We start from the raw sequence: 15,666 nt of genomic DNA, 5'->3' as shown, positions 1-15,666 counted from the left end.
TGAGGCCCTCGGTTCTGGTACCTGAAGTAGCCTGTCATAGGGCTTCAGCCCGCCCAGCTCTCCTGGTCCGCCAGGCCGTACAGTGTTCACATAGACCCCCTTCTCCAGGAGCGCGTCCGACACACTGAAACCGAAATCTTCTGTGTCTGACTCTTTGTAGAGCGTCACCTTTGGAGACCAGAGAAACAGGATTTGTGTCTGACTTAAGTGACGACTTGTGTCCCCTTCATAAATTCTCGATTTTCTATTCGAATTCCAGTTGTAGTTTTAGATGCCCGGGGGGAGGGGGCACAGAAATTCTGCTGAAATAAACAGAAAATCACATGGTCCTGTTCAGACACTAGGCCACAGAAGCGCATGCCTGGTCTCTCATATTCCCTGGGTAGTATTGCACGTCATCTCTCAATTGAGCAGCTGTCCATTAGGCTCTTGCTATGTTTGAAATGCACTATATAGCTTCTGCCCCAATACTGCTTACACTTCTACCTGTGCAGTAGTTCAGCCTAGCTGCACTTATGCCTAGTTGACTCCTTGACAGCCGTATGTTTGTAATGTGCTAATTGATGTACGTGGCTTTGCGGAATAAATAAACGTGATGCTCTGCGTGCTGAACGCGGCAGGCAAAGACCAGAGCCCCGCACACCTTGTGCAGCTCCACCGGCGTGGGCGACATGATGTCCTCGATCTCCTGTTTCATCCTGCGCGAGGCGAAGGCCTTGCGGGCTGAGTCGCTGGGCAGCGTGTTGCTGCGGCAGGCCGCCGTATATTGAGGTCGGCTGGTGCTGCGCTCCTGGAAGCTGGCCTGCCGGCCCAGCTGGCTGCGCATGGACGCCGGGTCGTGGTTCAGGCTCAGGGTGCTGCCCGACATGATGGTGGCCTGGATGGGACACGGAGAGCGGGAAGCCTGGGTGGGGGCGGGCGGCACCGCTGACGTGCACCACTGACTTGCACACACGCATTGGGCACTGGAGCCATTACTAAGAGATGTCCACAAAGGTGCAGAGGAATCGATTGTTAATCGGGAGGCAATCAGCTACACCCGGAGGAACGCGTGGCTGACAGCACATGTTGATCGCTGCGCCGATGAGTCACCTCTCAGCCCCATTTTACCTAGTTTCCATGGAAACACCTTGAAAAGGACAGCGTTTCATCGTCTTGTTCTCAGAGTGTAGCTTAATTGCAGCTCAATCAGCCCCCCCAAATCACACTTGGGTTACAGAGCTGTTAAATACACACGGGAAGGAGAGGCAAAGGCCTCTGGATGGGCCCCCCCAAACAGGCTCAGACGAAGATGCAAGGAGCCGTGACGCAGCATCTGCCAGGGTGAGAATGACTCGTGTGCAGGAAGAACAACGAGATTAGTCAGCATGATTTAACCCCCACAGCTCAGCACGATAAATATAAATATACAGTTAAGGTCAGAATTATTAGCCCCCCTAATGAAATCACACAAAACCCTTAATATTTCCATGGAAATGACGATAACGAACACTTGATACTCGTATTGCTTCCCAAAGAACAAACACAAAATCTACACAAAGTTTAAGATATTTTATTGATGTCCTGAATTTTAACAAGAAAAGTGAAAAATGACATGGTCAAAATTATTAGTCCCCCCTGACATTTAACGGTCAATAGTGTGCCCTCTCTGTCTTACAAATGACAACAACCTCTCCCTGTAGTTAACTAGGTTGGCACATGTCTCTTGAAGTATACGAGCCCACTCTTCCATGCAAGTCATTCCAGCTCATCCAGATTGCGTGGTTTTCGAGCATGAACATTCATCTTGAGCACCCGCCACAGATTCTCAGGGGAACTGAGATCTGGGCTCGGTGAGGGTCACTCGAGGACCCTGATTTTTATGTCCTTCAAAAAGTTTGTGACCAACGTGGAGGTACAGTAGGTTTCGGGTCATTATCTTGCTGAAAGACGCAGCGGCAACCTAAAGCGAGACCTGCAGCAGATTTCTTTAAATTATTCTTCAAAATGTCAACATGCTGCTCTTATTTCATGACCCCATGAACACGAACGAAGTTCCCAGTACCTGAAGCAGCACAACAGCCCCACAACATGATGCTCCCACCATTTAACAGTGGGAGCTGTGTTTTTAGGGTTGAAGGCCTCTCTCTTCCTCCTCCAAACAAAAGCAACTTCCCTGTGCCCAAAGAGCTCAAGTTTAGTCTCATCAGACCAGAGAACAGCTGTCCAAAATTCATCACTATGTTTCAAATGTTCATGGGCAAACTTCTGTCGGACACTGATGTGCCGTTGGTCCAGTAATGGAGTTTTTCTTGGATGGTGACCTTGAAGTCCTCCACGATGAAAAACTCTTCCTTAACACATCAACTCCAGAAGAGGCAAGTTCAGCAACAATCACCTTGGCAGAGACTTGGAGATCCTTGTTGACATCTCTGATTATTTTTCTGTCCAAAGTTTTTGAAACCTTGCGCTTTCGGGCACGCCCAGGTTTGTTTGCAACAGATTGTCTCCTAGTGCTTTGCAATGATGCATCGTACAGCTGTTCTAGACACTGTCAAATGCTTGGAAATGGCAGTCTAGCCTTTACCCTCACGATGAACATCTACTATCCGCTTTCTGAGGTCCAGACTAATTTCTTTTGTTTTTGGTATGATGAAATTGCTTCTTACCAAAAGTGTCAGAGTAGTCCAAGTGTTCCAGTGCCACTGGCCTTGTTAACCGGAGTTCCTTATGTAAAGTTCAATGCTGATTGATTACTCAGGTGTGGTGCGAAAGTTAATCAAATGTTCAGGTGTAGTTTTAAAGCTAATCGAACCGTGAGGTTTGTCTTGAAAGAGGAAAAAACAAAGGGGGGGGGGGCTAACAATTTTGGCCTGGTTATTTTCCAGTATTCATGTTAAAATTCAGCACATCAATAGAATGTCTTAAACTTTGTGGATATTTTGTCTTTGTTCTTTTGAAAGCAATACAAGTATCAACAGTGTTTGTTATCATTTCCATGGAAATATTGAGGTTTTGTGTGATTTCATTAGGGGGGCTAATAATTTAAAGAAATCTGCTGCAGGTCTCACTTTAGGTTGCCGCTGCGTCTTTCAGCAAGATAATGACCCGAAACCTACTGTACCTCCACGTTGGTCACAAACTTTTTGAAGGACATAAAAATCAGGGTCCTCGAGTGACCCTCACCGAGCCCAGATCTCAATCCCCCTGAGAATCTGTGGCGGGGCGCTCAAGATGAATGTTCATGCTCGAAAACCACGCAATCTGGATGAGCTGGAATGACTTGCATGGAAGAGTGGGCTCGTATACTTCAAGAGACATGTGCCAACCTAGTTGTTAACTACAGGGAGAGGTTGTTGTCAGTTGTAAGACAGAGAGGGCACACTATTGACCGTTAAATGTCAGGGGGGCTAATAATTTTGACCATGTCATTTTTCACTTTTCTTGTTAAAATTCAGGACATCAATAAAATATCTTAAACTTTGTGTAGATTTTGTCTTTGTTCTCTTGGAAGCAATACAAGTATCAACAGTGTTTGTTATCATCATTTCCATGGAAATATTAAGGTTTTCTGTGATTTCATTAGGGGGGCTAATAATTCTGACCTTAACTGTACCTGCTGATATAAATGCAAGTGCACAAGCAAAAATATTTTTTTTGTTGCTTTTAAATCATTAAACGTGCACTAAGTTCATAGCACCATTTAGAGACATGACTCAGTCACACTGACAGCAACTGCCTCCCACCGCCACTGATGTACAGATTGTATTAATAAACATGGAAAAAGAAATGTTTCTGTTCAGCATCTCAGCATCTACAGAACTATCAAAACATCCCAAGGCCTGGCAGCAGCTATTCCATCATGCCCTGCTCATGTCCGCCATGCCCAAATCGATTTCTCTCTTCCCTTCATACAGTATTGAGTGAGCAACCCCTCACTCAAACTGAATGGCACAGTGTTCGTGACGGGTGAAATGCTCTTGCAGCAAAAATAAAATTTAAAAAAAGCTAAACGTACATCACCACACATGCACTTAGCTATTAGGAACACGCCACGTGATTCTTCATATGAGAGATGGCAGTCGATCAAGGCAAACATTTTGTCAGTTTCTTTGACGACCAACACAAAATGCTGTTTTGTACCAAACATTTACAAAAAAGCAAAAATGTACCTAAGTTAATATGTGAGCCGGAGGGTACATTCAAGTACTTAAAAACCTTCTACAGCTAAATAGAGCCCAATGGTGCCTGCCTGGGATTAGTACATTTCTCATTTTTCTTGGCTCAAAAGCGTGTTTACATAGGGCTAAGTAGAATCTGTCAAATTACAGGCAATGGGTGAATTGCTTTTCATTGATCATCAACAGTGCCAATTTCCTCACTAAAGACTTTAAGATGGTTCTTTCACACTTATACATGATCCTTGTTATGTACGGCTGGGAGGCATGGAGGAACAGGATGCGAGGAAGCCTCATGGCGAGTAAGGTAGAGTATGAATGGACCCCCGGGTCAGCGGGTTGACAGCGAGCTGAGAAGCAGAAGGACAGGACCAGGCGCGGGCGCGGCAAGCAAGAATGGAGGGAGGCACGAGAAGGGAGGGGCTACCAGCATGGTCAAGTTTTTCTTATTCAGAGGCCTGTCTGGCTTGTCCTGGAACAAAAGAGGAGCGTCACACGTTACGCAAAGGAAATGACATCACTCCATCGAGGAGAGCAAATCAGGAGGAGGGGAGAGCGCAAAAATAAGAGGTGAGGGGGGCGTTGTTACCACTAGCTTAAGACCAGTGTTTCCCAATCCGGTCCATGTTTTTGCTCTCTCCCAGCTTCCAGGCAAAAACGTAGACTGTGGATCTCAGAGGACCGGACTGAGAATCACTGCTTTATAGTATCAGCTATGGGGGGGGGGGGGGGGGGGGGGGACTTTACCTCCAGTTCCCGCAGGATCCCGGACTGGCCACACGTCTCCAAGTCCTCCAGGGCCTGGGACCAAAAGTTCTCCTCCTGATCAGGCTCCGTGCCGTCATGGCCCACAGTGAACCTGGGAGTTGGGGGGGAGGGGAGGGGGGTGTGTCAGGCATGTTAGGTCTGAAATGGCGTTCCTGGCAGGACTGGAGAAGGGCGGACAATCACCTGCTGTCGGTGATGAAGCCTGTGGGGAGCGTGGCAGCCCTGCAGGTATCAATGAGAAGGGCATCAAATTGTCAGAAGGAGGACATCATGAGATACATACCTTCATAACCCTGAAAGGTATGATGGAGCCTCTTTGTAAGACCTACAGTGAGTTTGGAGTAATTTCTGAAGCTTTACTGGCATCATCCATCTGACACCATCAGTGACACATCAGTCAGACTATGCTGTTTGCAGATTTTAATACCGCTGCACATTTATAAACTGCAAGGGAATACAAAAGAGAAAGTGTACCCTGTACCCCCTGGGGGGGGAGGCATCAGCACACATACCCGCTGGCTGTGGGCCGGTCCCACTCGTCGTCACTCAGCCCCAGGTCCTGAAAGATGTTGTTCCTCTGGCGTGAGCCGAGGGGGGACAGGCTGCCCCGCGCCTTGGCGTTCCTCCACTCGTGGCCGTGGAAGCTGTATCCGGAGGCCTGGTACACTGGGCCTGTCCCACAGCAGAGAGGGAGGGGTCAGAGGGGCGTAGCAGCTGGGTGCTTCACCAAGGAGAGGGCAGCAGGGCTTAACGTGAGCCACGTAAGGGAGGCGGGACGAGCGTCCTGGGGAGCACAAGACCGGGCAGTGTGCTGCTACCACCAGCTGCTCTGGACAGACCTTCAGCTCAGTTCTGCGAGGGTCCAACAAGAGGGTCACACTGGCAATGTAGACTGAACAAGTCCGTTTTGAACAATGGAACACGGAAAAAGCATTGAAAGTGCATGGAAGAGCGGGAGTCCCTGACACAAGGACCAAGGTATTTTGTGGGTCGTGCCAATGGGAACATAACGGTCCGGGCGAGAATACGTTCCCACCTGTGTCTGTACGTTAGACATTCAGAGCTGCCTTCACACGGGTAGGGTTAGGGGACAGTAACCAGACACACACTCTGAAGGGTTTTACCTTTTCATTTGCCAGAACCACAGATTTAGTGAAGAACATATTTTGTCACTGTCCAGTGTGCACTGCATGTGTGTGTATCATTGCTGACCGATGAAAACCGAATGATTGTTAATATTATGTGTGTGTATGTATGCATGTGCATGCATGCATATATATATATATATATATATATATATATATATATATATATATATATATATATATATATATATATATATATAATAAAAAAAAGGGGGGCTGGAACTGGCGCTGCATGTTCTGGCCAGTGTGCAGCTCAGCTCTGCTGTCTGGGCTGGAGGGGGGTCCAGCCCCAAGCCGTTGCTCCAGAGGGCCCTAATGGCCCCCTAGCGAGGAGAAAAGTGGAAGCCAGGCGTGATTCATCAGCCCCTGACAGTGGGAGACGACTGAGGATGACATGATTGACTCTGGGAGCGATCCAGCCCAGCGCAGCATGCCAGCCAGGGACTCCAAACCCTCAAACACACCGCGGGCCGTCTCGCCGCCGGAGCTGCGGATGGGAGCAGACGCGTTAAGCCACATGCGCCGGCGAGTGATTCAGTGGGTCGACTGGGCCTGAATGCTGGCAGATTGCGCATTATGTATGCGGGTCGCAGATAACAAGTGATTTCCTGAAGTTCTTCTCGCATTAATAACTCCTGCAGACGCGCGAGTCCCCGCTTCACTCCCAAAGATATTAGCTGCGACGCAGCTTTAATGAGAGATGCCGTGTTTGATTGGTTTTCCCTCAGATTAATATCACATTCGGCAGCTCTGCCTCTGACGGCTGATTTCAGGCGCTTCCATCTTCGTGTTTTAATTAACAGGGTATCAGTCAGGCCGCGCGAAAACAAATTCTTATCTAGCCTAGATATTCTGCAGCCTTTATATAGGAACGGGAGGCTCGTGTTTGTTCTCATTAATAAAAGGTTACAATGTTTTCACAGCAGCCCCGTTTCTGACATCACTGTGCAATTATTATGGTGATTAATCGCAAAGCCCGTTGTCATTTTTTTCCTCACGACAGTTTGTCAGAATCTGTTTAGACAACTAATCTCCCTGCTGCAAGTGTCACTGTATGTAACTGTACAGAGAATAATACCAATGATGTTAAATCTGTCAAAATGAATCACAGAGTATTTACAGACATTTCGCACAGAACACTAAACAAGCCTCGGTGTCGGAGGTTTGGATTGACTTTTGCTTGCTAAAAATCCCTCTAGGGGTCTATATCAGTGTTCTTCAACCCAGGCCTCGGGGGACCGGCCACACTTTTGCTCCCTCCCAGCTCCCAGCACACCTGCAGCAGATGTTCTTGATCATTCAACTGATTTGTTCAGGCATGCTGGGAGTGGAGAGGGAGCAAAAATGTGGACCGTCTGGGTGTCCTTGGGGACTGTACAGGTAGACACAAAATCCGAACATAATCCAGACCTGAGCAGAGTGAATTTGGGGCCTGTCTCTACTTCCGGCGGTTTTCCACTGGCATTCAGGAACCAAGCTGTACCACGAAGACAGACTAGTCACAGCTCGGTTCCAGCTGGCTTTGGTGTGCTGCCGAGCTTGGAGAACAACAGTGACATAAAACTGAAGAGCCGCTTATTTACTGTTCACACAGTGTACATCATGACTGATTATGTGCAATTATTATAATAATTTTTTTACTGTGTGGTAATTTCCGCTAGCAAGTCTGAGAGAATCACCAGCTTATGATAGCATCAAATACTAGTAGAACTAGCATTCGCTTGTGTAAATTTGCACCAGAAATCCATTACATTCAGCTGTTCTATAGTACTTTTTAAGCAGACGGTCGTTAACTGTCAACTTCTGGGTTATCGGGAATGCATCAATACATCACGATATGAGATACTAGTAATCATGAATGATCCATGCCCAGAACACCAATATCTATTGCTATTTTGACCAATGAAATAGTGGTGACGTAACCAGGTCCGTTTAGTCATGGCTTTTGGGCCGGCTAGTAAGGAGGGCCAAGTCAATGCAGGTACAGCTCGGGTACAACTTGGATAATTTACAATGGAAAACCGGCAGCTTGCAGTATGACTCGTGTACGGCTCAGTTCTTGATGGTAGTGGAAAAGCGCAGATAGTGAATACAGAATAGCACTGTGGCGAGTGACTGTTGCCGTGCTGGATACGCATGTGCTATAGTGTCAGCAAAGCCTCACCTTGGCTGCTGAGCGCCGCGTCGATGGCCGACCCGTCCCAGGACTCCACGGCACTGTCCACGCTGGGGATGGTGGTAGAGTAGATGTCCGACAGCTTGCCAGGCTTCTGCAGCATCTCTGCCTCGTCCTCCATGTCGTTGAGTTCACTCAGGTGGCCCGAAACTGGCGACCTTTTCGGGCTTGTCACTGCCGTGGGTGGGGGGGGGGAGAGAAAGGCCTCACCTATTTAAACTATTTAAACATATTTAAACTTTGGACAGAAATATGGAGTATTGGCAAATTGAATGGAAAGAAAATCATCAACTTCAACACATATAATATAACTAAAAGGTTCTCTGGCTACAACCAGCCAGCCCATGTACTGCTAAAGAACCATTCCTAATTCATTAAGGCTAATCATTCAACGATTAAGGCTAAAGGTCCAGCTGTGTGATACAGATCAGGGAACAGCACCCCCCAATGACTCACCCTCGCCCTGCTTCTTGATCTTGAGCGTGACCGACTCCCCTGCCATCTGTAGTAGGTGGATGGCCTCACTCAGTGGCTTCCCCTTCAGGCTGTTGCTATTGATGGCCAGAATGCGGTCGCCAATGTGGATGGCACCAGTCCTGGAGAGGTAAGCGAGGCAGGGAAATGAGAAGCAGGGAGTGGGCAAAGGCGGGGTAATGAGGGGCAGGGCGTGGCCAGAGGTGGGGTAATGAGGGGTGGGGTGTGGCCAGAGGTGGGGTAATGAGGGGTGGGGTGTGGCCAGAGGTGGGGTAATGAGGGGTGGGGTGTGGCCAGAGGTGCGGTAATGAGGGGCAGGGCATGGCCAGAGGCGGGGTAATGAGGGGTGGGGTGTGGCCAGAGGTAAGGTAATGAGGAGCAGGACGTGGTCAGAGGTGGTCAAGATAGGGTAATGAGGGGTAGAGCATGGGCAGAGGCAGACAAGACGGTGTAATGTGGGGCAGGGAGTGGGCAGAGGCAGGTTAGGCCAGGGGCAGGGAGAGGCTGGGTAATGAGGGGGCAGGGGCCAAGGAGAGGTGGGTGAGGCCGGTAAGTAGGGAGTGGGACCAATGTGGCATTATATAGAGGGGTCGGGTGAGTCTAGGCAAGGATGGGAGCTGGGCGGATGAGGCCGGGTAAAGAGGGGGCAGGCAGATGTGAGCGAGGCCGGCCATGGGCTCAAACACGGACTGGGTGTTCGCTCAAACACCCCACTGTTTCCTGACCACCACCCGTCAACGGCCTCACTGGACAAATTGATCTGATGAAGGACTATTATATACACAATATTTTTTCTAGATAAATAAAAAGAATCATATTAGCATAAGCCCCACAATGTGCATGAATGGCACAAAAGTGGAAAGGAACTTGATGGAGTTAGACCAGAGCCCAGCAGGACCCACAGAGGACAGCATGAGCCTCTGCGGCTGGAAGACAGCGATGCAGCCGGAGGAGAGCCTACCTCTCTGCCAGGCCGCCTTTGGTCAGGCTGGAGATGATGATGGGGTCGAAGGGCTCCTCGGTGCCTGAGATGGTGATGCCCAGAGGGCCTCCGTACCGTTTCAGCTCCACCGTGTAGATGATGGCACCGGAGCTTTCCTGCTCGTCTGCGGCCGGGCCGAAGCGGACATGGGGCATAAACAGTGCTGTTGTGGCAACCAGGGCCAATGTGTCACCACAGTCCACGTCGGGCACACCAATCACGCTTCAGACGCTCTCATAGGCCATTTGATCATGACTACCAGGGGAAGTTTGATGTGGAGATATTTAATCCTTTCATTGATGTGGAATTTACATTTACAGGATTTGGCAGACGCCCTTAGCCAGAGGAACAAGCACGTTTGTGTGTTGCAAAGGAGAGAGCCACCATATCACACACCCTGCAGGACCATGGATTTTGTCTTTTCAGTTTGGGTCATGAATGTAGGTTGGCTGCAGTGCTCTCCTACAAACCCGGTCTGAAGATGGGAGAACAGAGAGACCTGCACACATGCATGAATTAACAGTATTATAAATCTCTCTGAATCCCTGTCAGGGGAAAGCCTGCCAGCCGGTATTGGATTAGATCCAGAGATTTCCGTCGCTGAACTGAACAAAGTGCGCGATTAAGGAGGCAGTAACTCATTTCCTGAGAAGCAAACGACTGCCTGTGACATCGAGGAACCAATCAGCAAAGACAGGAAGAGAAGACCGTGGAAATGGACCCAACACCCATCTCTGACAAGCCAGGACAGTGTTACGCCAAGAAGGCTGAGCTCCTATAATGCACCGAGAGTAGCTGCTCAGCTGGGGGGAAAAAAAAACAGACAACAAACTGTTCTTTTGGGGCCACATGCAGCTAAAATCAAATTTATTGCGTGAATGAGCCCAGCTGTGGGCAATTTGCATCATTAGAACAAATCAAAAGGGATTATCTGGGCCAGTCTAAGCAGCTTGACTCTACTGACCAACTGCCCTCTGATCATACATATAAAATAAAACAACAAAAACAACACAACAACAACAATAATAATTCTCAAACACTATTTAGTTCCCTTTTAGTCACTATGCCACAGCTCTAGACCTTAAAGCCAGGTATCTTGTCCGTGTTGAATGTCGGTTTCTCTGGGTGCCTGGCCGGCACGGCCCCTGGAGATGCCAAGCATGACCACTAGTGGCCTTCCTGCCCTCACACCCCTTGCCACCCCTTGTGAGGACACCCACAGGCTTCGGGCTGCCGGTGGCTCCTGCCTGCATGACTTAAGCCACTCATAATACAAGGCAGCATATTTGAAGTCCGCATCTATTCCTCAGTCTATTAAGAAAACAACATGCTTCAGTGCTGCATTTCTGGTGGCTGAAATGCAGATAATTGGGCCAATTAAATGCTAATCATATCGCTGGGCTTTGAATGAAGATGAGTGTAAACACAAACTCCTTCCTGTGTATCTGTGTGTGTGTGTACCTCCCCCCCCCCCCCCCGGTATGTGTGTGTACCCCCCAGTGTGAATGTGCATGCTCCGTACCCGAGTTGTCTTCGTCCTTGCGGATCTTGAGCTTCACCAATTCCTCGCACTGCTGCAGGATCTGCACAGCGTCCTCCATGGAGCAGTTGTCCAGTCGGATGTTGTCAATCGCTAGCAGCTTGTCGCCCAGCTCTAGGGTGCCCGTTCTGGCCGGGGGGGGGGGCGACAGGGTGTGATAAATGGGAAGACACACACACACACACACACACACACACTCAGTCGCACTCCCAGCACGTCCCTGGCAGACAGGTTACCTGTGAGCTACACTGCCCTTCTTAATGTCCGAGATGATGAGAGCATCCCCAGGTTTCCGGCTGGATGGGGCTGAAAGACAGTCAGACACAGAGGTAGGAGATGTTACTTGGGTAAGAGCCCTGGAGCCTCACTGAAGCAGCTGCGCCACACTCCCATCCCACAGGTCACATGACCACGGCTGCGCGTCTGGCAGACACCAGGCTGACGATAATCTGAACCAGCCCCCCCCGGCTGTTCCTAGCCCCGTCAGGGGAAATCGCCAGCTGCCATGTGTGCGCCCAGAAGAATCCAGGTCAGGCCCTGTCCCCTGTGACTGACGTGCGTGTTTAAGTGCCGGCTTGACGGCCATATGGCCTCGGTAAATACTCGTCAGACGGCCGACAACCGGCACGATCCTGCCAGAGCAGCGTGAAAACAAGCGAAGCGGACCGACTGGCACGTTCCCCAAGTCGGAAACAGTTTCCATAGCAGCTCGTCGGCAGCAGCTGACGCTTATGCACACTGAGAAAACAGAACCAAGGCGTTACAGAGCTACGACGCCAACCTGGATGCGAGCCCCTGAGCCCGACAGGCGCTTCCTGTTCCTCAAAGAGCGGAGCTGCAACAAGAATACCGGGAGGCAGTTGGTTTTACAGCGTGACTGTGGCGTGGCGTCATGAGCTCTGCATCTCACTGTCCCTGCATTAATGGTTCAAAGGTGGGACTGTACATCGATGGGGAGGCTGGTCAGTAATGAGCCAATGAGCAAGCAGCCTTGACACAATAGGTAATGAGGCTCGACTACTGTGTGAAATGACTTCCTATGGAGTGAAACCAGTGCACACTCCACAGTTACAGGTGATCCACTTGAGGCTAAGCAGGTTTGGGCCTGGCCAGCACTTGGATGAGATACCAACAAGGAAGGCTGGGTTGCTGCTGGAAGAAGTTTTGGTGTGGCCAACAGGTTAGCCCATCCTGTGGTCTGTGTGGATCCCAATGCCCCAGCGCAGTAACGTGCTGTAAATATGGTGCCGTCCTTCGGATGAGGTCCTGACTTTGATGTCATAAAAGATCCCTGGGCAAATTGCCTGCTGTGGCCCCATCAAATCTGGCCTCCTAATCATCCCCTACATCTAATTGGTACATTCTCTCCTGCCCCTTCATCACCATAGCTACTGTGCGGTGAGTGTACTGGCTCAGAATGGCTACTGTCACATCATTCAGACGGTGCTAAACAGTGGTGGTGGTTGAACTGGCTGGATGAGCTGACCCTCCAATCACAGATTAAGCGGCCCCCCTAGCCCTGTAACACTATCACCTCCTACAAGCTGTTTTCAGAATAAATGAAAAAATAGGGCCAGTATTCCCTGGAAATGTCTGAAAGTTCATTCATTCATTTAGCACCGTTCTGGGACACACGGTATGGAGACAGTGATCTCATTCCTCTCAGATGAACATGCTGCCTCCCCATTTTTGTAATCAAACTACGGCAAGCAAACAAGCAGACAGGGCAAGAAATAAGGGGCCTGATCTCATTGTCCGAGCCGTAAATGAAAACGTTAGCAGTTGCACCGTCGTCAAGTCTGAGACGGCAGATGGCGAGTGACATCGGTGAGGCGTGAAAGAGTGCTGTGCGGAAGAATCACCTTTCAGAGTCACCCCGGCGCATGCAGACACTCTGCTTCTATCAGGAAGTGCTTTGACATTTTCCTTCATTAAAGGTGCCACGCATAGGAGCATAATTATTATTATTATTATTATTATTATTATTATTACTTCACATTTACTGCTCTTATGCCTCAGCGTCCTGCAGTTTCAATGCTTATGACCCAACTGCAATATAGCTGGTGTATAAAAGCAGCTCTGGGGGTGGGGGTGGGGAACGACGACGACACTCACAGCTGATGGTGATTCCCAGCTCCACTCCGGCCTTCTTGGGGAGCTTCACATGGAAGGTTCCGCTGCTGGGGATGACTGACTCTGTGTATGCATGGGGGGGTGGGGTTTCAATAGGGCAGAATGAGGTCAAATGGTCAGTGAAAACGACACAGGAAACTGAGACAGGGCAGTAGGAGTTTGGAGACCTAGTTAACGGAGAGGAAAGGACACGAGGGCCCTCCAGTGACCCACTACTACTGCCTGTCATATCCTGGGGGTTCTGCTCCCTTATGTCACTCACAGTTACACAGGTCCACTCAAGGACAGCAGCTACTGTTTCCAGGTACTGCACTTATACCAGGGAGATAAACCATCTGGATTTATGCCTGTGGACGCCGTTCGGCTGTTAAGCGCTGCCATTAATATCTTACTTGAACAATGCCAGTCATCATCCTCCCTGTCTGTGTTCACATCATTAAAGTCGTCTTTATGTTCATGCAGTACAGGCCTTTACGCAGCGGTGTGCAGTGTATTGCAGTGCTTACCTGCAACGTCGAACTCGATCTCCAGGGTGACCTTGCTGGTGATGCTGGAGTCTCGCAGCAGCTGGTTGGCTTCCTCCAGGGTGCTATCCTCGGTGGGGATGCCGTTGATGGCCAGGATGCGGTCGCCGATCTGCAGGACTCCGCTCCTGCACCGCAAACAGAACATGACAACCGTACAAAGACTCAAATCCCGAAAAAACCTAAAAGGGTAGTTCCAAGTTTCAAGGTGAACTGGAATGCCCTTCACAAGCCACACCATTATGGTCCCTCTACAGGCCAATCCGTCCAATCAAATGCCAAACTCGGCTCAACAGATGGGTGGTGATAATGGCTTAGTGTCACTGGGTGCATAGATGATGTCTGAATCTGAAGGGACAACAGGCACACGCCCCTCACTGCTACACCCCCTAGGGACACATCAGGGAATCTAACCTCTCGGCAGGGCTGTCGGGGTCAATGTAAGCGATGAGCGGAGGCGAGGTCAGGGTCTCGGTGGCGAAGACACCACCCTGCAACTGGATGCCAAACCCCATGATGGACTCGCTGAGCAGCATCACCTCGGTGGTCTCGGTGTGGACCACCTGCCCGGCCAAACCCAGCGTGCTGGAGGCCAGGGATACTGCGGGAGGAGGGGCACATGGGGGGGGGGGGGGGTTACTTTCAAGCTGCACCAGTAACGGGGGGGGGAGACACAAAGTTACTGAGGAAAAGTTGGAGAGCCGGTGCCTTGGCTAGGGTGAGGGACACAGGTGTCAGCAGGAAACAGGCATCTAGCTTCATATCTTGAGCAGAGTTTTCCGGAAATTAATATAAAACAAATCTAAAGCTTTTCAACGTGTCCTGAAAACTCACAGAGGCCTGAGAACAGGCCCCACCACCAGCAAAGGACGGACAGACAGACATTCAGTGTTATCAGCCACTGTTAATGGATGCAGCATTAGACCAAAGTTGAGTGCTGGTATGGACACCATCTTTAAGCTTTTAACTGGTCAAGTTACTGGGATAAGAAAGGGATAAATAAGGACAAAGTGACAATTTTCTCCTGTCAGATATCTATCTGAAACAAACATTTCAAAACAAAAATACCGGATTTTTTTTTTCAAAACTAGCCACAAAATATAACTGTTCCCCAAAACTTTGAGCACTGCCTTGTAATGCCTTGGGGCTTTGCATGATGAGATGTCACTGCAGGGAACCTGCTCAGTGCTCAGCAGAACCCGCTGGTTTAAATGCAGACACATTCTTTCACCTCTGTTACTAACCTGAAGTTTAGAGCCAGGCACCAACTAAATTACTGCCACAGTAAATAACCCGGAAGATGTTTCTGAAGACACTGTAATACTGCTGGTTCTAATAGGAGTCACTGACCCTGGACTCCACTGGGTCTGTGCTGTTTCTCAGCAATGTCTGTAACGAAACATGGAGCTCACCCTTCACAGTGGCACATCAGAGCTCCCAATGAGCGATACGGGGCTCACAGACCTGTCCTCGCCATTTTCCCCGAGCCGGGTGTCACACGTAGGACGCCCATGTGTGAGGGACACTGTCTGAGGTGACGGGGCTGGTGCACCTGCATTTGCTCTTTGCCCTAGGGGTGTTTCAGGCCCCCCTCCAGCAGGGACACGTTCAGATTTATAATGCGTGGGAGGAAATCCCCCAAGATAAACACACATCAGCAGGGTCTGTTTTCTGTTAAATTTAAGCTGGGATGCTTTAAAAACATCACCCACTGAAGCCTGGATTTGCGTATGACAAAGTGGCTCTCATACAAGACTCTTTTTAATA

General features: G+C 49.5%; 1 protein-coding gene across 1 annotated transcript in view; it reads right to left on the bottom strand.

Moving 5' to 3' along the window:
- Nucleotides 1–15,666, bottom strand: part of grip1 (glutamate receptor interacting protein 1) — an 83,917-nt gene that overhangs the window by 3,193 nt on the left and 65,058 nt on the right. The window contains 13 exon segments of the mRNA XM_049026828.1: nt 22–168; nt 644–877; nt 4,585–4,629; nt 4,905–5,016; nt 5,438–5,597; nt 8,235–8,420; nt 8,703–8,842; nt 9,682–9,826; nt 11,225–11,370; nt 11,479–11,548; nt 13,358–13,438; nt 13,882–14,027; nt 14,314–14,500. Coding sequence (XP_048882785.1) covers nt 22–168; nt 644–877; nt 4,585–4,629; nt 4,905–5,016; nt 5,438–5,597; nt 8,235–8,420; nt 8,703–8,842; nt 9,682–9,826; nt 11,225–11,370; nt 11,479–11,548; nt 13,358–13,438; nt 13,882–14,027; nt 14,314–14,500 — 1,799 coding nt within the window.

This window comes from Brienomyrus brachyistius, chromosome 1 (genome assembly GCF_023856365.1).
Source record: "Brienomyrus brachyistius isolate T26 chromosome 1, BBRACH_0.4, whole genome shotgun sequence".
NCBI classification, from domain to species: Eukaryota; Metazoa; Chordata; class Actinopteri; order Osteoglossiformes; family Mormyridae; genus Brienomyrus; species Brienomyrus brachyistius.
This window is presented reverse-complemented; position numbering and strand designations above follow the sequence as displayed.